The sequence below is a fragment of the Manacus vitellinus genome, unplaced genomic scaffold (assembly GCF_001715985.3).
Source record: "Manacus vitellinus isolate BGI_N305 unplaced genomic scaffold, ASM171598v3 scaffold_8_pilon, whole genome shotgun sequence".
Classification (NCBI taxonomy): Eukaryota; Metazoa; Chordata; class Aves; order Passeriformes; family Pipridae; genus Manacus; species Manacus vitellinus.
The window spans coordinates 14,387,334-14,414,183 of record NW_021940864.1 but is presented as its reverse complement, the minus strand read 5'-3'; the positions used below and the strand labels follow the sequence as shown (position 1 = coordinate 14,414,183).

The 26,850-nt window shown below is 39.2% G+C and overlaps 1 protein-coding gene across 2 annotated transcripts in view; it reads right to left on the bottom strand.

Annotated features, from left to right (window-relative positions):
* The window catches only part of PRKCE (protein kinase C epsilon), a 286,394-nt gene extending 259,550 nt beyond the window's left edge, over positions 1 to 26,844 (bottom strand). For both annotated transcript variants that reach the window (XM_029965058.1, XM_029965059.1), the window contains exon 1: positions 25,921 to 26,844. In XM_029965058.1, coding sequence (XP_029820918.1) covers positions 25,921 to 26,268 — 348 coding nt within the window. In that variant the 5' untranslated portion in view covers positions 26,269 to 26,844. The remainder of the gene's footprint in view (positions 1 to 25,920) is intronic.
* Positions 26,845 to 26,850: the final 6 nt, after the last annotated feature.

Here is a 26,850-nt window from a genome sequence, read left to right as displayed (position 1 = left end):
ACTCAGATGTGACACAGAACCCCACAGTCGGCAAAGAAACAAGGCCTTGAAAGGACCCTCCTGCATGCCATTGAACCGCTCCCATCATGAACTGCTGGCTGGGAGTGGTAATTCCACCCAGGACCTCATAAATATTTCTCCTGTGTAAATTATGTGAAAACAGCCACTCTACAGAAAAAACTGCAACAGATCAGTATTTCCAAAATAAAAACTGGATTAAGAAAAAAGTCCTCAGCAGATGGAATAAATAGGATAGGCTAGAGGCCTCCAGTTTGCTGATCTGGCTTTCTCCTGAACTTGGGAATGCAAATCATTAGCCTTGCTTTTTGGCACAGTCGCAGATCTGAAGTAACAAAGACCTACCTTTATACTAGCAACCTTTATATTAGTCTCCAGGTAACCCTGGCTGCCAAGGAATTTATAGCTTCATTCCATGGACAATGGAAACTACACTAATGACTTATCAAGCTATCATCCAGGCAAAATTCATCTTTGGCACACGCACCAACACCCACAAGCGTTTGACCAGCTATACAGCATTACACGTGTATGGCATTTGATGTGTGAATCAAAGCGCGTCAGAAAAACTGACAAGGATTCCCACACCTCTCTAGGCTACTGACAACTGAGGTATTCTACACACTAGCATCTAACCACAACTGCTAAACCACCTGACCCAGAAAGGATTTGTCTCTCTCTACTCTCCAGCTACAGAAAAAAATGCAAGAGAAATATAGTACCATGCATGGAAATACTCAAGTTGGTTGGATACTATTCAGATGTTTTAATTAAATAGTACATAATTTCATATTTTATAGACAATTGGACCCATACAGCATATACATTGGTAGCTTGGTCACATAGGTTGGGCTCACTGAACAGTGGCTACATTAATATTATGCTGCAATGTGGTATAAGGTTTTCTAGGCACAATTTTAGGATAGCTACATTAAAAGGAATGAAGACAGGAATCAACTAAAATTGTTACCCTTCCAAAACAGTATCAATGCTATACTACCAATATTTCTCAACCCAAACAAACATTAATTAATAATATATAGGTATGTGTAATAAGCATAAAACACATCAATACGTTGCTATTTGGGCCTTGCAAATCAAGGAATCTCCTCCTTTCAGTTTTATATTGCTGGAATGTTTAAAAAGCTAAAACAGGTCTTGGCAGAAGTGAAGCAGTGGAAAGAAGCAGAGCATTAGCATTCACGTGAATCAGTCAAAGCCAGACAATACATAAAATTCTATAGAGTGTGCTATTTGGCTTAGAAACTTGCTATACATAAAAAAAATACATATTTTTGCCCATTTAGCAATTAAATATTTTCATTTTTAAAAAGTGTATTGGTCAGTACCCTTCTCCAAGGTTCCAAAGACTTTTTCAAAATCTGAAGTTAACACTGATGCAGTGATCTTCACAACGAAAAATATAAATAAATGTGTCTCCTAATATGTTGCTTGAATTCTATCAGTAGTTTTTTAATGAAAATCAGTTCTTATTTGCCAAGGAACAACGAATACAGCTTTATAAGGCTTATTTTTCAATTGTCTTCACTTTTTGAAAAAGCAAGGTTTAAAATAATCCAAGTAGCCATTGCAAAGAGTTGTTCCAGGAATGCTTTGAACAACAATGCAACTGATACTTAAAACTCATACATCTCCGTCAAATTTGGAAAGCTAAATGGCAAAAAGGTTAATTTTCAAGAAATCACATGTCCCCATAAACAGGTCCTCTCACAAGGACAACCAAGTAAGCAAAGAGGGAGGGCAGGCTGTATAGTTCCCCAACAACTAGCATGAAGTTGGAGCATAATACTAAAATGTCCATTACCATAAGAAGTTCCAGACAGCTCTGCAGGCTGTATGTCCTGAAATGGCCTCTCCCTTTCCTATGTTCCCCCACCACTTTGCTCCCCACAGCCACAGAGGGACCAAGGGATAGGTTCACTATCATGCCCCACCGCCAGATAATTGCACTGTGTCTTCCTAAAGACCATGAGAGACAGGAGCTGCTTCCTCACTGCATTAGTTCCCAATCGTGATTTGCAGCAAGTGTATTTCTGACTGCAGCCCCACCGTGTTTCCTTTCACTGGTTTCCTATGGGACGGATTCAGCAGCACCTACCACGGCAAGACTTCCTCTCAGAGTTCCTCTAAACCCTTATAAAGGAAGAAATCATGGTGCAGTCAGAGGAAGAGTCTGTTTGGCAGCACTCTGGTTGCACCTTCAAAGCCTAAACCAGCTTTGTTTTGAGTCACTGTAACTATTAACCCATTTTCATATGAGGTTAATATGATCCCTTATTTTCCACCAACCAGCAACTAGATCCCATGGAAAGATACTAAACAAAATATAATGTTACCTGCCTCCAAGTAAAGCACCATGTCACAGTACAGCTCCATGTTCAGTAAGAAATCTACATTTTTTGTGCCAAGACAGAATATCAAGAGGTGAATTCACCATGACACAAAAATAACACAAGTAGCACTCATCTTATTTCTCTTCTATCTATATTCAGCCTTTCCATGTTAAAAAATACAACACAAGATGAAAGTAAAGGGCACAACTAATTGCAGTACAGCTATGCTTTATTCCTCCTAAACCTCCAGCTATGGATGAGTAGCACTGAGAAGCATTTCAAATTCCCCTGCTACCCCTGCACACCTGATTTGCTAACCCTACAGCATAAAGTTGGCGTAATTTTTAGAGGGTTTGTTATTACTGTTATCCCACAATAAAATTATTTAAATTAGAGGAAAAAAGGAGATAGGATGGGGAAAGATATATATAAACAAATCTCACTGCACTAAAGAGTAAAATACTATTTGACAGACCATATGGCTGGCACAGTATTCTTCTTGGAAGAAAATCCTCAAAATACCTCAGAAGCCTTAGACAGGTTGAATGCTCACCAGCCTTCCCCATGCCTCCTTCCCTTTCTTCTCACACAAGAGAAAAAACCCACAGGAAAAATAAAATCCTCAGCTAGGCATAAAAACAAATATTTAGTTGGACATCCAAATAAAGCAAATAAAACACAGAAAAAGTGCAATATTTGTAGCTTGCATGCCTATCAATCAGCACAACTCTCCTACAGCCAAACACCCGGGGGATCACGCACTCCTGCTGCACGTAAATCTCTGGGCGCCTGGTCAATGCCTTCTCCTCCAGCCTGCCAAGCAATTCCCCCAAGCCCCTGGGCATGGCCAGAAGATAGTCCCCCTTCTGAGAAATGGAACACCTTTCCCTTCTATAAATTTCTAAAAGCTCCAGCTTTCTTCCAGTAGCTCCACTCGCTTTGGTAGTCAAGTGGCAGCAACTCTTCCCAGCCACCAGACCATATCAGCCAACATCTCTGTTCGAGTCTACTTGCAACAGTGGTGCCTCAACTGCGACGGCATCTAAACCAACTTTAGTGTCTGTCTGCCTTCTACAGACCAGCCACATGAAGATTCTCGTTTCAAAGCTGTAGCTTCAGAGTAGTTCCACCAGGTTTTAAGACACATGCAAATGCAATTGCTGAGCTAAGGGGAATCAACAACAGTCAGCATCTTACAGAGCCAGGCCGTATATGGCTGTTCTTAATATGGTACTTCATACTTTGCTACTAGAGACACATAAATATTTTATTTTTGGATTATAAGGGCTGCAAACAAGGTATGCCAACTAATGTCAAACAGAATAGCTTTACAAATTCCAGGAAAGTTACGCGCAACGTTTAGACAACACATACCCAACAACAGGCTTATTTGTACTTACAGTAATAAGAGACGAGACATATACTCAAAATAAATGACCCCACTGGAAAATTCGAGGCACATTACTATAATTAAGCTAGAACATTTTCTGCAAAGTCATATTACGTAGACTTTTTAAAGTAAGGTTTATATCTGTTCATAAATTTTGGTATTGAGACACCATAAACTTTATTTTTCCAACATTTAAAAGTACTGTTCAGCTCTGTTCCTCGACCGATTAATTTATAATTACTTTTAAAAACAATCTGGATGAAACTAACTGTCAGAAGTTTATTAACTACAATGACACAATATTGAACTCATATGAGCAACACTTTAGTACCTAAAAATGAGTACTGTCTGACGCTATGCCTACATATCCCCCACACAGGGCATAGAACTGTCTCTCCTGCTACATGATTGTCCAAGCCCTTACTTTTATTCATACTTTCATATTTCATCCCTAGTCTATGAATGAAGGTAAAACTGGCCTATGATCAAAGGTCTCTAGTGATGGATCTGCACTGCTGCTGCATGCAAGTGTCAGCATCTACTATGACACCTATGTCATGTTCCCTTCTCCTAATATACCTGAAAGTCCTGCAGGATTTGCAGTTTCACTACATTAAGGCTTATCAGTTACATTTATTTGGATCCACTTCATTCATTTGTTTTTGAAAAATAGTTTTCCTTAGAGGAAAATTTTCTTATATATTTATCACATCCTATAGATAAAAATAATACGGGTTTTACATAATTAGCAGCTGCAATATATTTATAGGGAAATTGACTTATAAAACTATTATTTATTCATTTTCTTGCTCAAGCAATGGAATGTTGCTCTGTGATCTGTCATTGGCAAGCTTTTAAAATTAAACATTAGAAATACATTGCCTCAGGTTAAATAAAATAATCCAGCAAACAAAACAAAAGCAAAAGCAAAACTAGAGCAATCTCAGCAACATATCTTGTCTTCATCCTTATCTAGCTCTAGCCAACACCCACTTCGACAAAGCACCAGAAGAAAAAAGTAGGCCTTGCCGTATGTCCTGGAGGTTAGCAAATCTGGGCTGTTAAACAGCAGGAACTGGCAAATTCTCGAAGTGTAGAGTCCTAAAAAAGAGGCCTGCCAGATACTTCCCTCTCCTACTCCAAAGAGGTTTCAATTCAATGCCTTCCACAGTCTGTATCTCTGGCAAAAAGGCTGTATTTTTGCATGCATTTAACAGCAGTAATATTCAGTATCCGCACAAAATTGTTACTGCTAATTGACTCCACCACAGGCTGAGCATGGCATCATATCTGCTAGAATCATGAAAACATTTTTGACTAGTTCTCAAACCTGCCAGATACTAAGTGTTCTTTCACTGCCTTTAAAGGAAGGCAGATAGAGAGAGCATGTACAAAAGAAAATGGAGAAAAAGTGAAAGCAAACGTATACAAAAAGTGCCTGCAGAGCCAAATTTTTTTCACTGTGGAGTTTCAAATATTCACCACTCAAATTCAAAACAGATTTTCAAAAAACCTAAGCCCCAGTAGTTTCTATTGTCATATTTGTGATTCAATAGTTAGGCAGATTTTAACAATTTGATCAGTTATTTAGTCAACAGCTAATGAACTCTACTAAAAAAAAAAACCCTTAAAATTACATTTATTTGCATATAAAAGATTTCAGAAAAAATTCATGCTACATATTTTGCAAGCCCTTGCTATTTATTTTAGAAAATGTGATAAAATCTCTCAGTTGGGCCTTTTTTTCCACAATATGTCACTTTCCACACAGCTGTGAGAGGATGAATAGTGGCGGTGAAGTTCATGGTAAGGATGAGATTTTGAGTAGAGGAATTCCTGTTCACTGAAGGTCATGCGTCAGAAATACCCTTTTCAGTATATCAGGCTTTAAAAGGACAACACCTCACTTCCTGGTCTGAGCTGAATCTGCTGTGAATTTTCAAAATAACTTTGATGTGTTTTTAGCAGTTCAATTTGTAATGGCTAAATCTGCAGTTAAAATCCCCAAAGCTCAACAACAATAAAAACAAGGCCATCATCCTATAGCTGGCTGCACTTAGTCTCTCTGCTTGTGGTTTACTTGCAGAAAACTTCAATAATGGAGGGATTGCTTTATTTTAAGGAGTGGGGCAAAAGTAATATTTTCCCAATACAATCTGCTCCTATTTATCTTCACACAAACTCTGTAAGGAGGGAATATAAAGTACTTTTTAGTTTTAATATTTGGTTTATTTGCAAACCATTTCATTTTGTGTTTGAGCACAGAGAGCAGAAAACAAAACAATCTCAGAGAGAAAAGGGAGCTACGACTATATTTTCTCCACCCCTTGCCAAAAACACTACAAAGAATGGAAAAACAATGTCTCACTTTAAAACCCAGAACTGGTTAATCAAAGCAGTCGATGATCACACACCACAGCTGAGAAAGAATAGTTTTCTGTCCATACTGTACTTATAACTGCTACCTCTGGCAGCCTCAGACAGAAAACAGGAACCACCGTGCTCCTGTCAGAGCTTTGCAGAGTGAGGAAATCTTCCAGCAACCCCCACAAAACACACTGAATCAAGGTGCAAGAAACCTCCTAGTGGGCAACTACTGAATGACCAGAGCAGCAAGGACAGGGCAGTGGCCTAACCCCTGCTCAGCCTCTATCTGGCCCATATTTGGACGCATCATCACCTGAGGATGAGGTATGGATTGGGACTGGAGGTATCAGAAGAGCCTACACAATTTTGTAGTTAACATACTAAGGCCTTGGTGTCAAAGAGCCAGTCCTCTATACAAGCAAATTTTATAAATCATCAGTGTGGAATAATTTTGGTATAACTAAATAACTTTCCAGTACATCATGTGAGTATAGTCTTTTAGCCTAGGTTACAGGATCACACTCACACAGATTGGTTTGTTAAAACCCCAGTGGTTTGTACATGGCCTGTGATGATAAGCTTATCATAAGCATTTTGACAACAATACCAAGGCTCATTTATCAGGGACATGCATTTCCCTGGGGTAATACTTAGGTATTTCAGATGTTATGTATTTTTTTTTGATGTTGCAATTATGATCCCAGTTTTCCTCTTCCTCCTCTCCCTACTCAGGCAACATCATCTAGCAGGACCAACAGCCTGGACAGCTTTTATTCACACCCTCCATTACAAAACAAGGCGATCAGGAAAGAAGGAGGGGTGAGCTTTACCCATTTAAGAGGAGAAGCACTCAGTTCCCAGTCAGATCTCCAGATTAGCACACAGGTTTTAAAAAAATCTCCAAACAGTCCACCCTTGTGCTACATGTTACCTTGCAGGAGATTTTCTCCCATGTGAAACCTTCCCATAAGGCCTCCAACTGATTTGTCTCACAGAGAGGGGCTTCAGAGCCACAAGAGTGACCCAATCCAAACTAATTGACTTATTACTGAGTAATCATCTTCCTGAGCTAAAAGAGAAGTAAGAGTTGCAGAGAGTGTACCTCTTCATCTATCCTTTATGCCACAGATGCCATAGAAAAGGAGGATATTTTCTTTAAAACATGGTGGGGTGAAAACAATAGGAACATTTAGCCCTAATGTTCAAAACCATTCAAAACTTTTAAAGCTCTAAAGCTGATAGTCTGCAAGCCAAAAATATCACACAGTTACTTACTCACTTTATTGGTACACAAACAAAAAAGATCTTTCCCAACTTTTGATGCCTACAGGCCTGGCTGCAGGAAAGCTAATTGTATCGTCTATTTTAAAATTGATCACTTATAGTCAACTCATTTTGACCTGATCCATACAGAGAAAAGAAAGATTTTGTCTGGTCTTTTCTCAGAGTAGGCAGTCTCAAGCACATTTATTTTTACACTGAGAACCAAGAGATTCAAAGGACAGCCTGCAAATGTTTCAGAGGAAGTTACCCTTATCAGTACTTTTCAGGGAAGTCCTGTACACTACATACTTGGGATCAAGAAGATTTAACAGGCAGTCTATAACCTAAAGGAGGTTAGAAATGCAACTACCAGCACAGCTCCCCTTTCAGCATTGCTTTTCAGTGTCAAGATCATCCTTTAGGTAAGGTGAGAAAAACTGGCTCCAAAATACTGACTTATCCCACATAGTGATGTTATGGTTATGAAATACTGTCCTCTAAAAACGATAGTATATTAATGAATATGCTGTATTTCCCAGGCTTGTCCCTTGCATAATTTCCCAGATGATTTGCATCATTGCACAATGGGAAACATGGCTCCCCAGACTTGACAGGTGACTGCCTCCCCCCACAAAGAAGTAACTTCCTTTCTTGCTCACTAAAGTTGGTACAGACTCCCTGTGGCCTCCCAGAAGGTGTCACCATGCACCAGGTGAAAAAATCTGCCCTAGAAAACAATCCCCTGGCCCAAAGAATCATAGCTCAGGATCTGTATTCAGATATTTCCTGGGTACTGTCGGTCCAGGGGCTGGGGGGCAATCTTTCTCTAGAGCACAAGAAAGACTCTGAAGCCTCGTGATCAGTTAAGCATGGTCAGCTTGACTTTCCTCAGGAGGAATGAGGAAACAGAGGTAGAAGAACCTGTTTGATGAAACTTTGAGCATTGAAGCCTGAGGCAGGAGCTTTGGTAGAATTAAGCACTGTTTCTTTTTCCTCCCCTTTGCCTCTGTTTATAATCCATATACAGGCAGGGTCAATGAACACACAAGTTCTATTCAAGTCACAGAAAACAGAGCAACATACGGCTCCTGGGAAAGGTATAACATAATCAAAATCTCTTTGATTCAAGGTGGTCCAAGCTTTCTACACAAGATTAGCACAGATTAAGTATTTCAGAAAAAAAAACAAAGGAACCATCCCTCATATCTGTCATGCCATTAAAAACCTCAGTATCATTTCAGCCGAGAGTTTGATTTCTACATGCTGCAATAACCAGATGCAAAAATTTTAGGCACTTGCCAATCATAACAGCAACAATTCATGAGAGAACTGAATCAGTCTGACTATGGTATGTACATTTCTCAGTCCATGCTTAGAGCATATAGATTTTCTTGTGTAACTTCTAAAAAATACTGTAAAGAAACAGTTTTCCCCTTAAGCATGACTAGCAGTATAGTCTCATTATACCCACCCTTAGTTCAAACAACCCCAACAATGACTGCAGTCATTGGTTGCAAATTAACCTTATAGGGACAGTAAAGTATGTACTAGTGGGAGAGAAGTCGTCTAATTCAAACATCCAAAGCTCTAAATCTCCATGCATGACATGGTATATTGAGATACCAACACAACATGAATGGCTGCAATGGAAGTCAACAATGTGAAGGGCTTTGCAATTCATCTGAAAGTGAAGGACTACAACAGTACATACGTCCCTATCCAAAGCTCTTGACTGAATATTAAATACATCCATTGAATTGATATCCACTTAGGAATTTACTGATGTAAAGTAATATGCAAATTTGGCATTATTTTACTCTACATAGGGAAAGCATGTAAAAATGCTCCTAAGCATGATAGCAAAACTGAAAAAGGATCTTCCTTTTTCTAGTAAGCATCTGGTATTTTGCTTCACCCTCTTAATGTCTCATTTTCATATCAGAGTTCTAATTAGTACAGCAGACAAACAATGAAAATGTAGAAGTGATACAGTCCCTGCAGATCAGCTTCTATCTTGACTCAAGTGCTGTACATGTCTGTGTACATACAAAGCACTGATGAGATGAACTGCAAGCAATATTGGCAGTCAAAAAAAGCTGACAGCAGTAACCTAATTTTACTTCAGAGAGTAGATCTAATCTTAGGATCTGATCCTGACAGGAACCAAGAACCATAAACTTCAAGCAAGCTCAGCATTTCACTGGAGACACTCAGCACCTCACAGGTTCAAATCCATACTTTTTAAAAGTCACTTCCTATTTGTCCTTTGTTTACCCTGGCTTATCCTGAACAGCGAGGCTTTCCGACATAGAGATAACTTTGGAAATGATTACTCTCATATTCTTTGATGATTTCAAAAGTCAGGAAAGAATCTCTCCCCTTTCTGAGGGCCACCCAGCTGAAGCAAAGAACATTATTTTTTTCAGGCATGTTAATAAGAGCCAGTAATAACTCAACTGTCCTTGAAATACCTGACAGAACTTGCTTTTGTTCTTTCTCAGTAACATATTTTGCTTCTGTTTCTGCTGTCACACAGTTATCTTTCAGAAAACCCTAAAAGGGGAGGCCGCCCAACATCTTCCAATCCACATAACCTCTTTCTGTGACATATATGCACTGCCTTAATGTGTTTTATCCATCATACCTGTCTCACATTTGGATGGAGCCACTGGGAAACACAGTGTAACAAAGTAGGTCTTCAAATAAGCTTTCTAGTGATTAAATATGTTAACTGTAACTAAAGCTGCTACCAGTCTCACTTTCTCCAGGGGAAAAAAGAGATCAAGAGAACACACAGGTGGTGGAGAATGGCATCTCCTTTCCTGATTCATAACAGGAAAGAAAATCCAGAATGAGTTGGATATATACCCAAATAAAAGAAGATAAATTGTTTCAACCCTTTGCACCCTCATGTATTCCAGTTATTCAGAGCCAAAACCTTTTATTTAATTTTTTTTTTTTTTTTTTAAATCAGGCTAGGAGATTTGATAAATGCAGTCTGTCACTATGACTTTTAAATTCTGCCAGGAGCACAAGTGAGGTACTTCTCAACTGAGGAGATGCCAAGAGCAACCAATGAGACAGTGATTACAAGTACCACTGGGAGAGCAAGGTACAAGAGAGAAGTGGAACTGGAAAAGCAGTATCCCTTAGAATAGTAGGGTTTAAGGAAACTAGCATTGAGTCCGTGGGTTTGAAAATGCAAGCCCTGGGATGTGAGATCAGAGCTTTGGGGTAGATGGCATTTTGAGGCACAAAGAAGGTATATACTCAAGTTCTTTGATTACAGCTCTTACCAGGAACCTAGTTTGTAAGCAAGGGTACTTTCAGGACAGCTGGGTACCCCTCCCATGTGCTCTCTCTTCTGCTGCTGAAATATGTCAGACTTGAGATGAATATCTAACATGCTGCATGCATATTTTTAAGAAGTGAGGACACAAATGTTAACTTCATGCTGAAGTGATGATGACTGATTTCACATTGTACAGTGGACCTGCCAACAATATTAATAAACAAAACTGTATTTATCTAGTATTCATCCAATTCCAATGTATATTCAAACATTCTGTCTTAAAAAAGTTCATCCTTAATCAATATTACTTATCCAGAAAACTCAAGACGTCAGGAGAATTTGAAGATAATTGGTTGTATCTGGACACCATGTCTTTTCATATTTCCTAAGCAAGAAAATTGTAGCTCCTCTGCAGTCAAAGGTGTCACAGTATTATAAGCGTCCAGTAGGAAATAAAGCTATTAACATATTCTCTTAAGCTGCTATTCTAATTGAATTTCATAAGCCACATACATTTGAAGAATGAAGCAAATCCATAAGAATATTCTAAGGGCAATGGTTTTCTGCTGTAGACCACTGACCAGTGTATTGTAAAGTCATTATTAAATTTTGGATAGCCACATAGAAATGCATAAATAGTGAGTTTAAAGTATGTTCTCATAAACAGATGAAAACTCTAAGTAACTGGAGCCTTCAGTTCACCACCTTTGCACTCCAGTTTCTTTGGCTTCAAGTAATACCACATTCCCACCACTGGCTACTTTTAGTATGATCGGCCTTAGCAATCCACATTTTAATACTCTTTCTGTAGCACCTGCACAATACCTTTCGGATGAAAGAGTTGTAAGTAAAAAGCTTTATTACACTTACAAGTCCTGCTGGTAAATTTACAGTGATCAGGGAGTTCAATACTATACACAATATCAAGCAACCAAACAGAATGTCACTTCTTCACTGTGCAAGGATGGCAATGGGTATGTTGCATCCTTACCCCACTTCATTTGAGCTCCAAACACAATAAATAATGAATAATTTTGCAAAGCAATTCTGTTAGCTAAACTAACACCTCCTTTTAATTTCCCCATAATCTCTCTTCCTCAAATTCATAAAGCCCCGGTTTCTATAATCTGCACCAAATTTATCCACCTAGGATCAATCCTGAAGCACACCATGTTAACCCCAAGCTATGTATGCATATCCAGTGTAGTGAATCTGTGGCTTTTTCAAAACCAGGGACAACCCTGTGTAAACCACAGGCCAGTATTTTGCCAGGCAGGCAACACCAATATAATCTCACTGCATGTTTTATAAACACACTCTCAGGCGTTGGGCTACAAGGCTTTGCTGCACTGCACAGCTGTTCCACAGCATACACCAGCGGTACTTACTCCCTCTTCACACCACTCTAGCTGTAGGACCCTAAGTCTTTCCACAAAGATGAGGCCCTAAAAATGTTACATTAAATGTTCTGTTTCTTCAAATGGTCAACCCAAATGGAAGTCCCCTTTCCTCTGAATTTAATGTATGAACAATCAAACAACAAATGCTCTGACTTTATATTTTGTTTGCTGTTATCTTCTACCTTATTAATTCCAGTTATGGGATTATAAATGATATATAAAATTATAAGTTAGGATGGCAATTTTCAAAGGTGCTCGAAACAATTCGTTCTACATTTTGAAGGGATTTGCACATCCAACTCTTCTGCCCCTTTGACAGCCTGTATATATTCATACTAAGGTAGGCTCAATCCCTAATTTTTTCACTGAAACAATAAAGCTGGTGCTGCCCTCAACTAGTCATCCAGAGAAGCAGCTCGGCTTCCAACTACTGTCTATGCTCTGACAGTCTGGAAGCCTGCTTTTATAGATCCATACCTCTACAGAGAAAACTCCAGTGTCAAGAAGGCAGAAAAATGGAGGCCTTTTCTGTTTGTTTACAACTGAAGGATAGCATCCCCACAATAAAGTGGGTGCAGAATTAAAACAGAAAAAAACCCAACCAAACCAAACCATAAATCAAATAGCCTGCAAAAGCTAACCTATGAGGAGGAAAAAAGAAATGTGATGGTGAGAATCCTTGTTTTACAAAAGTAAGAAGAGTGATTGACAGATAAGGAAGAAGCTGCAAGACAGAAAGAGAGATATATAAAGGGTATGAGGCAGACACCTTATTTCAGTAATCTAGATCTCAGTCCATCTCCTCTTGGTAAAAACAAAGATACTGATACTTCCACTGCAAAGCTGAGAGAATAAGACAATAATTCTTGTACCATACTTCTGGGTAACATGGAAAAATACTGTTTCTCCATCCATTACACTTCCTCTTAGGAATGCTGTGAAGATGACTATATTTAAGATTCTCTGGACTCAGATATTTTGCTAAAGAGTTTCATTACTACCTGAGACAGATAGGATCTATGTATCACTACATGTACATCTAAAGCAGACAAAGGCCTCTTCTGGGACCACTGATATAAAAGGCTGGATTATTCATTTTATAAGCTTTTATACCTTATTATGAGGTATTCACTCATTATTAGGAGTGAATGCCCATCCCATCATTTCCATTACTGATACACTCATTTGTTTGAAGGAATTATGTGAAGGGAAATCAAGGCAATAATTACAGAAGAAAGAGGAGATAACATGCTATATCACAAAGATGCAGAGCAACTAAGTATGTAAAAACTTGTCTGACCAGTTCACAGCATGCAAGATTATAATGAAGTTATTACACATTATCTCACAGCTCACTAAACTTCAGACCATAATGTAACCAGGATCAGGAACACTTTGTGCACTGTGAAAATTAATTCACCAACCTTACCTGTTACCATAAACACTAAGGAAAAACAAGCAATGCTGATGATGGCTATTTTTTTGTTGTAACCTGTTATGACATTCTGAAATTTCTATTTAAATAAGGCCTGCTGCAAAAATGATCTTCCTTATTTGTATGAACTGGTCTATTACAAAGTGGCTTCACTTTGTTGACCATCCATCATATTTACATGTTCTGTGGTTTGACACACAAGCTTCAGCCTCTTTCTCTGCTGACTCATGTGAATAAAAACACTCTCCCTTAACTACTCAGTTAGAAAACTACTGCTTCCCCAAGGGTCGTCAAATACATTTTTTCAAAGTTGCAATAAGACGTAATTTATTTATTTTGCATACTTCTGTCCTGAAAAGTATAGATTTTTTTATTTTTTATGCATTTTCCATGGCTTTTGCAGGCCACTTCTATCTTGGTACACATGTTATCCCAGTCCAAAAGTTAGATAACTTTTCTTATGTTCCAGCATAAGCTCCTCCAGGAATAAAGCATGAACTTTCTGTTTCTACACAGCCTAACACATTGTGAGTGTTATCAAAGAGAAACTAATAACTCTACATTCAAAACAGTCACCCTGCCAGAACATATGCATCCATGCTCTTACAAGGTTTCAGCACTTCACTCCCGTCTTACTGGGATATCACTAGCATCAAGTACATTTTCATAGGTGCATAAAATGTCTCCAAGACATCACACTATTTGCATCATAAACTTGATTAACCGTGCATAAATCTTATATACAGGGGTTCTGCAGACCAGTGTGTTGCTGCTGGGAAGCAGATTTTACTTGTGAGTCTACAAATAGGGTGCAGGGCTGATTCACAGTTGCTGGAAGAGCTGCAAACTTTTTGGCAGTTCTACAAAACATTTGGCCTGTAATTTATCTTGCTGATCACTGCCACAATTATGTCCAGGTCCCAAAGAGAAGAAGCCCATACAGTCCCGAAGGACACTGCTGGAGGGAGAAAAGGTTTCACCAGAGCTGCCCCAAGTCCTAACTCTGCCTGCCTTCCATTTCAGTCAGATGCCTTTTTTTGACCTCAGTCTTCCAGGAAAAGCATGAAAGAGAAAATGACATTCTCACACTTAATATCTGATTTTAAATCTGATTTTAAAAAGGGTAAACTTTAGAATACACGAAGGATTTTGAAAGCTTTATGGTATTAATAACACTGTTACAGCAAAACAGTGCTTGGCTGGAGAGTGCACACATTTTAAACCAAATATAACAGTTGTAACATGTCAGAGACTGTCAGTTCGATGTCCAGAGTACATTCAAATAGGGCTAGAGATCAGTTTCATTTTATTTGTTCAAATATCCAATGATTTACTACAGTTTTATTAACAAAGTATTGGGGTGTGGGGGGAAAGCCGAAATGTTACGGCTTGGTTTGTTTTTTTTGGTTTTTTTTTAGTTTAAAAACACTCTGAACAATATCACTTCCAAAACAACACATACATACTAAACTGAAGAGAAGGCTTGTTGGTCAGAACCAAACTTCTGACCAACATGTTCACAAGCAGTTCACAATACACTCACAAACTCATTTGTACACAGTTTAGAAACTGCGTTTACTACAGATATGACACTGAAATAACCACTGATGAAAAAACAGTTGGATAACACTTTCAAAAGGCTACTAAATCATGTGCCTAAATTCTTCATGTAACTTTCACATGAAAAATTTACAGTGGGTCTCAATTCTGAGAAATACAAGTTCAGTATTAAACATGGAGGGAATTCAATTGATGGTGATGTAACTAGTTAATAGCATCAATGAATCACTGTGTATGCAACTAAATGATACACACATTCTCAATAGTTTCAGCAACAGAGAACACCATTCAAAGAACTTCCCAATAAAATTGATATAGGAACATCAGCTTTAAATCTGTGTGCAAGACAACTTATGTTCTGTCTACCCTCCAGTCATTAGTGGACGGCACTCACTACAGAAATACAATTTTTGTTTGTTTGTTTAAGGCATATTGATTTTTGCTTATTCACACATCTACTTACCAACAAACCAACACAGAAAAGTTTCTGAGTTTTTTGCACTGCTCTGGGCTATGATGAACAGAGGTCCACTGCACATGATTTATTTTTTATACCATACTACTGTAGTAAAGTGAACACCTTTTGAAAACAGGACTCCACATTTCTACTAAATGATATATCCAAGAAGGTAACACGCTATCCCCTACCCAAGGCATCTTGCAACTAAGGGGTAAAGCAGGCGCGAAGAATGAGCGTGAACTGGCAAGAAAAGACTGGCTAAAGAGATCACAGGAACTTGTCTAGGTCGTGGCCTCTGGGTTGCTAATGCACCACAGAAATATTAAAAATAAGTTCAGGTGAATTTTTATTTTAAAACTTTTTACATGATGTTATAAAAATGCATATGAATAGCTACCTCCTAAATATGACCAGTAAACTAATATTCTTTTTAAAGTTCCATATATATATATATATATAGGTATATATGTGTATATGTATACATATATATATACTATTGTGTAAAGGTCATCAGAAAGATCTACAAGGTTTGGCTCTTTCACCAAAAAGTGCTGTCACTTGCTCCTGATTCAACGGATAACACTTTACAAAATCAGTATGAGGTGTTAACAAAATCCTTTTTTTCCCTCTTTCTTCCTCTCAGACCCTTGACATGGCTCTGAGAACTTGCCGGTACAAGGAGTAAAGGTGTGGGATAAAACTTAACAAAGATTATCTCAGCCCAGTGACATTAGTACATACTATTATCCTTAGATATTCTGTCTGAATTTGATTATTGTACTGATAGTGCTCTAGCCCACCTACTGAGAAAGAAAAAAGCTCGAATGTAATACTACAATTCATACCAGCTTTCATGGAATTATACAGAAAAATCTTGTAGTTCCCTAAAAGTGGGCGATCCCAAACATTCTTAAATCTATATGGGATACTCAGAAACAATTAGAAATTTGGGAACCATGGATTAGATCATAAGGGCTGTCCCTCTAAACCTGTCAACCCCTTCAAGAGAAACACTACTATATGCAAAGCAAGTATCTTCAAGCAAATTTTCCACTATTGCCTCTTCCCTTGAGATTTTGAGTTACGAACAGTAAGCAAAGCTGAGTTGATAAGTTGTTGTTAAACTACTGCTACAGCCTTTCACATTGGTAAGCATTTTCCTAATATTTCTTTTGGCTTCCCCAATCTGCCTTTTTGTCTTGTGCTTGGACTGCAATTTGTTGAATACAGAAACCATAATTTCTCTTTATATAAAACAAAAATACCAAACAATACTAGATATTTTCCGTGATTACGAGTTCCTGAAAATCCCAACAATCAGGACCAACTAAAATTTTGTAACAGTTGCTTCCACTGCTTGGGAGAGTCCAGTTTTCAGGGACAGATCATGTTCCTTCAGCACCCCACTGAGTCTGCTAACACCATTTTGCCTGAAGTTCAAAGCTACCATATTACATTTATTCCTTCAAACACTTCTGTAGTATAACTGACTGGAAACTCAGTAGATCACTCCTGACTGAAAATAAGCGCTCTGACAGCCACCAGTATAATCAGCTCCCTGCTGCTTGCTGAGAAGCACAGCAGGGACATGCTCTGGGTGACAGCGGCTGGGCAAGTGCCATAGAGCCTCACACACTGGAGATGCTTCTGAGTCCTACTGACATGAGGAGCTTACTGCTCCACCAGAGTCACAAAAAAGGGAAGGAGTCAGACTGATGGCAAGTAATAACAAGAAAAAATGAAGGAAAAGTTACAACAGACAGCTGGGACTTGAGTACCAGGTGATAGCAGTGGATCAAGGAGAAAAGTGGGCCGTGAGGTCAAACGTTCAAGAGGTGTGGGGTTACAAGGAAGGAAAAAGCAATGAAACTCAAAGGAAAAGAAGAGAAAAAAATATTCCTCAATAAATCTGACTAGAACCACTTAAGAAAGAAAACAAAGTGGACACAGCATGAATGACTTTTAGCCTTCCCTTTGCCAACACATTCTCAGACATCATTTTCAAAGACAATGGATCAATCTCACCTTGAAATACAGGGAAGCTGACAGATGGCTCAAAGACTTATGCAATGAATAAATTCAGTCCCAGCAAGAAAACTGTACTTGCAATAGATCTCTACAGAGATCTATAGCAGGACATTTCATTCACGTAGCCTGCTAGCATTGCCAACATCAAAATCTTATGCAATATTGTAAAGGTCACCCTATCATTTCTTTACTATCTTGAAGCCAGAACAGATAAAGAAAGATGGAGAATGGCAGCATAAAGACAGAACAGATGACAAAGTGGAAACTGAAGGAAAACAGGGAAGAAGAAAACACTGCTGTCTTGCTGGATTTTAATCTGCGAAACAAAGAACAGCAATTCCAGCCATTTCCTCATCACCTATGCAAAGTATGCATCAGTCTTTCCTTCATGTTTCCACCACCATGGCATCTGCTGCATTGCTGCCATATCACTCTCTAAATACAAATATTAACATTGTCAAAGCCATTTGTCTTTTAATAACATTAAAAAGGTCAATGTACCTAAGAATGAGGAGTTCTAAAGTGCATAGGAAATTCTGGTCCCAAACGATAAGAGGTTTGTAACATACTTATACTCTCAAACACTGAAAGATACTAAGCTGGAAACACTAAGTATTAAGTTTCCCTACTCTTCATTCAAGATACAGAGATACAATGGTGGCTTGCTGTTCAAACAATGCAGACATGAAATTTATTTGGTAGCATCTAGCCATTATTCATGCTTTTTTGTTCCTGCCTGTGATGAAACTGCCCAGCAGGACACCAGAAACAAGTAAAATGATTCTATTGTCTGGAACAATTAAATCAGCTCAAGTAAGCCGATATAAGGCAGAAATGGCTGCCTGCAAGCCTCCGGTGGAATCAAGCTTTGCCTTTTTTGATTCTAAAAGCAATGGTCTTTCTTTATTTCTGTTCTTCAGCAATTCAAGTCCTACAGAGTTCAGTGGGGAAAAAACTCTTAGAACTGTGTAGCATTTCTCAAACACTGCTTCCAATAAAATAAACATTAAAACTCCTGTTATATTTAATGGGAACATGCCAATATCTCTAGGTTTTTTAGCTGTGCTATTCAGAAATATGTGAAATCTTGGCTTCTGCAACTTCTGTTAAATCACAGCAACGATAATGTAAGATTTTTTTAACTCTTAGAGGAATGTGAGAGGACACTCAGAAATCAACTTTACTAGCAATTCAAGCTAGTGACTGTGAATAATGATCAGAGTAGATAATAATTCTGCAGATGTTTTTACATCATATTCATTTGCATTTTCTTCACTAAAACACAGTGCAAAGTACATATTGCCACAAAACTTATCCAATCTGTAGAATTGCTTATTAGCTTTAGAGTTGCAGTTTCATATTAATATTGCTGAATATACTTTTTAAATCGTCTAGTGACTGCCAGTCAAATAGGAGAGTATTCACAAACACAAGGTTAAAACTTTTTGTCAGCCTTCTGTAACGACTGCTTTTCCTCTAAAAAAAACCCAGTAACTGTTACAATTTCACTCAAAAGGGCACACAAAACAACCCCATTCTTCAGGTTTTGCTCTGGCTAGATTGGCCAAAAGGCTTGTTCGATCCCCCACAACCCAAACTGGCAGTTTTCAAAGCTATCTTTGGACTTCTGACCTTATTCCATATCCAGACAGTTCCAGCCCTACCTTTCCATGTGGATGGAGGGAAAGTCTCTTCTCAGTCCTCTCTGACCACAATTTTCCTATTACTTGCATACCTGTTGTTTCCAAAACCTCTCTTACCATGAACTGTAGATGTCTTTATCTTACAGTCTAACCATTGGGATGGGAGAAAGAAGATTAAGATAGCACTGGGTAAAGTAGAACTTAATTCAACCATCCAATTTCAAGCCAAAATGCTCCTGCCTCTAATGTTTTACAAATTGTATTCACGGTCTCACTTCAAAACCTGAACCCCCTCCAAAAGTTCATTTAAATGAAAGTTTAGTTAGGGAGTGGAAACTAATCACATATAGTTGCCAAGTCCTACAATTCCAACTTAAATCAAGCCCTCATTTTGGCAATATTTAAAGATTTTTGAACTGGGAGGACAGATATGTAGTTTGATGCTAGAGGAAAGCAGAAACCAGACTTGCATATGCAAGACTGGCAGAAGAGTAATAAATCAATAAGAGCAAAATACAAGTAAAGGATGTTGTTAAATGTTTTTTACTCTCAGTGTTCCTTTGGAACACAGGCCCCTAGTGAGGAAAGAATTTAAACACAGGCCTGTATGAAATCCAGTGAATCCAGTGAGATCAGTGGTTTACTCACAACTGTGAAGTTCTTCACAGTGTCTGTGGAATCACCTGAGCTGGAATAATGATGTGCATTGTCTAAAAACTGGTACAAGAAAGACATGCACAAATCATTTTCGCCCCTCTTGGACATTTCTTAAAGTCTAGATTTGAATCAGCACCTTTGAAATAGACTCTGTTACTGGTAACTTTGTTCTAACAAATACTTCCCAGAGTTTGGTAGAATTATTTTCACTATGTGGAACTTTGTATCAGTATTGCTATTAGCAGCAATAGGATAAGATTCTGACCAGTGGTGGGATCAAATCCCGACCTAAAGCTATGAGAATTCCGGGCTAAGTGAAATGCATGCTCCACTACACACTTTTCTTGCCCTAAGCAATTTTTTCACATCTGAAGTGAGATTCAAAAGCTATACACTGAGCAAAGCAGGCAAAAAAACCCCCCAAAAGCGGGTCAGTGAGCAACATACGGCCTTCAACTAGTCAATTTGCCTATGCCAGCTCATCCCTGTCTCCTACATGGGTAGCTTTCTGCTGTTGCCAAAAGGGCAGTTGGAGTATGCGGTGCAGCAGCAACTACTCGTTATCCTCCTCCACGTTTCTCTCCATGCCTCATCTCCTCCTTTCCCCACTTTGTCCTTTTTCTCTCCCTGCAGTAACAACCGCAGAGGCAGCATTTTCCCCCTCTATTGCTTCTCAGCAGGCTGGGAAGCACTGCAGGTAAGCAGGAGCAGTTAGGAGAGAACATTTCTAGCAGGCAGTAGGAGTAGATTTATGCAGCTGTAGAAACAGATTGATACAAGACAGTGGGAGAGCTGCGTGTGACTGTACTACATCCCCAGCAGAGAGGGAAAAGAGGAGGCACAGGAGGCAGACAGAATGGGGGAGAAGGCAAGGAAGACCCCTGTCTGTACCAAGTTCTCTCCAAAATCTCCCAGCTCCTCTTGTCCATCACTCACCCTCACAATTACAGACATTCTGTGAAACCCTGCTGACCCCCTGTAGATGTCTCACCCTTGTCCCCCAAAACTGACAGACCTTGCTTCGTGACAGCCTTGTCATGCAGAAATGCATCAAACAGTACAGCAATTTCCCTTTCATTTCAACAAATATGCTTCCAATAACAAAGCTTTTCAGTAGCCCATGAACCACAGTTTAGATGAGATGTAAAGTTTTTGCAAGAAAAATCCTAGGCCTTTCAACACCACCAGAACAGATAAATTCAGCCAGTAGATGAAAATAAAAATGAAAATACACTACAATCACACTCTGCCAGCCCAATGCCAGCACTCAGCAGTGCACGGCACAAGCAGAGGTTAACACACAGGATGACCTCCACTAAAATGATGACAATTCCATTCTCTGTCTGCCAGCTACAACAGATCACCTGCTGACTGAAAGGAGTTCCCATTCCAACAACAGAAATGGCACTAAAAAAAAGGAAAAAAGGCACCTAAGTAGTCTTGCCAGTTAATTCAGATTAGAGGGACCAGAAGGAGACGATACTACTTCTCACATTCATGGACAGCTCACGGGACCAAGGACTCAGAAGAGCTTCAATCCCCCCCTGCTACTGTCTTTCAGGTAACATTCAGAGCTCCAATAACCTAGGTGTTTAACTGTATGGACTGCAATTTAAGGACCTAGTCTTTCCAATATGAAAACGTATTCAATAGTATACTATAAACATGACATAAAAATACGTAACTCAACAGTTCAAAAGTAGGTAAAAGAGTGTACTTCTTCCCCATGCCATTTGCCATAATTCTTCATCAACTTGATACTGAGATATTGCATTAATTCACAATAAACTTCCTTTATGCAACGGTGGCACAGCTGCATGACTAACTTCACATTGACTGGATTCAAGACAGAAGAAAATTAAACCTGTTTCATTAACCTAAATATAGGTGTAAAATATTTTCAGTGGAAATAGAAGCTCTTCTTGCTAAGTGTTGTGATGTCCTGACTGATTTAGTGAGTCCTGCTACTCAGTCAGAAAAAGGATTTCTTAGGACGACTCAATAGGTTTTCTTGTGTACAGCCAGGCTAATGGCTAAGACCCTTAGATGGAGTCTTTGGCACAGGTCCAATTACACTGACTTCATCTATGGTCAACTCTGCAAAGCAGACTCAGAACCCACACTGCCAGTCATTGACACATATAAACATTGATCATGCTAATTCACCAGAGTGCAACCACAAGGCTAAATATCAATGGAATTTTCCTTCTTGATCTCAGTTCTCCTGATTAAAATGTAGCTCCATTGCCAATTCAAGTGAATCATTTACATATGCCACATGTAAGAAAGCGAGATAAAAGACATACTTTATTATCACCTGAATTACCTAACTTAAAAAAATACAGCCAGAGCTGTCAAGTTGCTAGTTTGTTTTTCAATCAGAACTTGCAGGTTGTTTATTGTTCTGTATTTTCTCTTCTTCAAAGCATAAATTCACCAGCATCCTCTTGAATACTCGGTGCCATTCTGTATGACATTTTCTGCGCTTACAGAAAAGCCTGTAATGTCATAAATCCAAAGTTCTCTTTAAAACTGCAGCGTAGCCATGACTAAAAAAATCTGCAAAACTGACACTTCTCCTCTGCTATGTCCGTATTGATGCACCACTGGAAAAGCAGCCATCTTTTTATTGTCACTATAACTGCTTTAGAAACCCAAACAAGTATTTCATATTCGTCTTACAAAACCCCTACAAAACTATACATTTTGTTGAAAAGCTTCCATCCAGTAAAATCTGAATCCCCATTTCAGGCCACAATTTTGACTAATTTTCTTTGTGTATATATATATATATATATATATATACATTCCAGTGAGTATACCTATCATAAGTTTAAAAACCATTTTTGCAACTGTTGAACACTCTGTAGACAAAAGAAACCATGATTGTGCCTATCTATCTGGCTTGTGCTAATACAATAGATGCTATCATGATTTCAAGCTTTGTACTTGTTTATCACTAGTGTTTCCACTGTAACCATGGCATCCGTATATAGCACAGGCCTAACAGTAAGAAAAATATCCAGTATTTTCCTAAAAAACTCATCTCAGAAAAAATACAAGGATTTGCACAATGGCAAAAGTCAATCAAACCAGGTGAGTTGGATAAAAACAGTTTCTTTTCGGGGGAAAAAAACACCAAAACATTAATTTTTTGTGAATCTTTTTTCATTCTGGACTTCTTAAAAGAAGCTAGAAACATAACCTTGACTCTAGAGCAGATATTATAAAATAAATACTGAAATTTCCTTAAAAAAATTCATGTGGTATTATATGAGACCTAAAGCATTAAAGCAATTAATATATTGACAAGAGCTGTTCTCAGTATATGAGTATTTTCTCAACCCTATTTTAACAGTGACAGTCCAATCCTGCAAAAACTGTTGCATCATTCTGAAGGTAAGGAAGGGCAGCAGTGCAATTATATCAAACAAACTCAGCAAGTACGTGGCAGCCAGTTCAAACTTTCAGGACTGCTTAAAGAGAACCCTCAGAATGGCATAAAAGACTTGATGATCTTCAAATGTGTTTGTTAGGTTGCATTTATTTGATATTTCAGGCAGCAAGGAGGAATGGGTTCCCGTGGTTGCAGCTTTTGATTTGCTTGTTACGAAGTTCAGAAAGAATACTACTAAAATATCTGCCTTAAATGCCAAGAGTGAAACGAAGGAAGTAGTCCTCTTATTAAACAGAAAAAATTGATTGTATAGTACCAGCAGATCTTAGTCTAACATTGGATTAGGCCACGTGCATTTTCCTTGTACTGTGAAACCCATTCACTTCGCAGACAACTCCTTTTTCAGGTTTTAATATAGACTCCAGACACTGATGAAGATACCAATAAATCTATTTACTTCAGTATGGACTCTATAGAGATATCATGGCCACAGGCCTTATTTTAACTCAATGAAATCAGACCAAAAACCAGTGCAATTTTGTAAGAGTCAGTTCTCTGAAGGTCCTTATCTATTAACAATTCAATAAACGCACTCAGTATTACAATTACGGTGACACACACAGTAAACAGGAAGATTTTGGAAAGGATAAAACACAATCCTATAAATACTTACCATCCCACCTATTCTAACTGTGATACAGGGAGGATGGTATATGCTGTCTGTTGTACGTACCACATAAACACAATCCTAACTAGGAGGATTTACAGCACAAAACAAGGTAAGTGATGCTTCAGAACCTGCATTATATTGAGCTGACTAGTTACGATCCACTGCCATGTCCTCAATTCTGTCACACCAACAGACAACAAGCGTAGTCCCTCCCTCGTCTCCTCCCACCCACTGAATGCTGGACAGCAATGAATCCTGGTGCAATAAAACACAGCATTTATCCAATTCAGCTAGGTAGTTCCTCACAGGTAATGTTTACAATGGGCCTCAACCTGTTAAATTCCACTATTTATCTAGACAACGTGTTCAGACGTTTGAATTCACCTTAGATAGCAGACCCAGGATGCACCCCAGCACACCGGTCAGACCAAAATTCAAACTTGCAAGGTCCTTCCAGATTTGGAGACAAACTCACAACATGTGCCATGCACAAAAAGAAATACAAAATTATTCTTCTGTCACTAGAAATCTGTGATGATGTCCTCATCCCACTGGTCTCAAAGATGAAACCTCACTTCATTTCAGGTGAGCTCAAACTTGATTATCATTCAATCCAGGTAAAAGACATCTGCAATACTGCTGCATTTGTCTTTTCCTGATATGGCTCTTTTTCCTCTGTCTATCACCCGCTTTTACCATCTGAGCTTACTACTGCCCAGTTTTTACAGCATCAGAATAATCTAGATCCTAATTATCAAAATGCAGCAAAAGGCAGCAAAACTGAAAAATATTTTAAAGTTGTAAACACAAAAGTTTTAACAGCGAAGTTAATCACCTCCCAAGCAGCAAAAATAGAGTCTAACTCTTTTCATGCCTTTCCATCATCCTGTCATCTCTTTATACCACTGCATTCAGTAAAGAAGCCCCAAAGAATACATGAAACTCAGAGCTATTAACTCTCAGTATTTTTACTTTGGTCCTGGGTTCTTCGTCTGTTTGATGAAAAAATACTGCCCTGACTAGTATTACTGACCATGAAATATAAATACATAAAAAGATGAACATATATAATTTCAGAAGGCTGGTCAAAGCAGGGCACACTGAGATGACAGCTACTATTGTTTTATTATACACTTCTTTTAAAGGATATACCATTTAACTGTTCAACTGCAGAAATGCAAAATGTGCATATTCACGTTTCCTGTTTCTTTATTGTTTGGTTGTGTTTTCCCTGTTAAATCACACTACCTGAGTATGTCAGACCAAGGATTTTCCAGCTTTTTTGTACTCTCACTGAGGCACACTAGCCTCTGGATCTTTAAAATGCTGTAGAAGCTGTTAAGACACATTGTGTATACAGACAACAGAATTCATCTAGTTTGGCCTAAATTCCACCAGGACCCTTTTATCAGTCTTGGGCATTTGAAGAAGCATTGCGTTAGATCTGTGCATAAAGGTGTCGATCATCTGGGGGAAGGAAGGAGGAGCATCAGTGTTGATGCAGTGAGCTCTCAAGTGACACGAAGACCCTGAAGTGTCTCATATCAGAGGTCAGGTCTGGATTTTTAAGGCTCATCATTGCCAGGCTAACCAACAGCGTTTATCTTGAAATGATGAAACTCGTCCAAGTGCTGGATCTGGGTTTTGTGGTTATGTTCTATATGGATGCATTTGGTTGGGGTTTTTCGGACACAATAAGACAACTAGATTTGTATTTATATAACATAATTTCAGAAACTGAAGTGGTAATTACAAATCTCTTACTTAGATTCAGCATATTTCTTTTCCTGCCTCGCCTGTAGACCACATGCATTAGTTATACAGTAACCATGACTATCTCAGTATAACAAAGCATGGAAATAATGAAAAGCCTTCAGAGGCATTACATGCCCTTGGCAACCTAGCTCTGCAAGACAGATGTTGCATCCTTACCCGTGCCACTGAAAATCATATGTACATGTATGTATCCACAGCGCAAGCACTTACCCAGTCCTCGAAGTGACGGCTCCCGTTCTGCAGCAAGTCCTCAAACTGTATAGTGCAGTTAGCTACAAAATCGTCGTACCCGATGGGGGCATCATGGAAAACAGCCATCTCTATCTTCCTGCCATTACAAACGTCGGTGACAAATTCATCGTTCCAAGCAGGACTGTTGGTCTTTTGCTTGGTCGAGGTCTGCCCGATCCTGGAGTCGTCCACATTGAGGGCGATGTAAGGGTCCAGCAAAAAGGTCTGTGGCCTGGGACCCACTGCATGCCTCAGAGACCACGCTGTGGGTTTCAGATTCACCGCCTCGCAGATCTTGATTTTCAGCAAGCCATTGAAAACCACCATGGCTGGATGGCTGCACTTTTCCCGGGATCAAACACTCACTCAACGCACTCGCACCGAGAGGGAGGGAGAGAGGTCTCGCCAATAAATAAGAGGGCAGGTCTGGGAGTGGGGGAGCAGGGTACGGTGCGGGTCTCTTCGCCTGGCTGCTGCTGTTACCTTTGATTATTTAGCCTTTGCTCTTGCGACACCCAGTGAATACATTTATTTTCTTGCCCGTGTTTCTAACGGAAAACAAGGGAGGGGGGCCGCCGGGGAGGGGGAGGGGCCCGCGGCTGCAGGCACCCCCGAATGCAATCAAAACCCAAGCATAATCAATCCGTGGGGTAAGCAAGAGCCTTCTCCCTTCACCCAGAGCATAATCCTGGATCAGTTCTTGCAGAGGAAGCAGAGCCGCGACCCCGGGCTCCCGCACACGCCAGTCCTGCCCGTGCGCCGCACAACAATACACACACACGCATACACACGCACAGACACACAGACACGCACACACACTCACACGGATCAGAAACACCGGCCGACCCACCAGCCCTGCCTACTGCACAGCCTCCGCTCAGCAAACATCCACCCAGGGACCTTCCATCC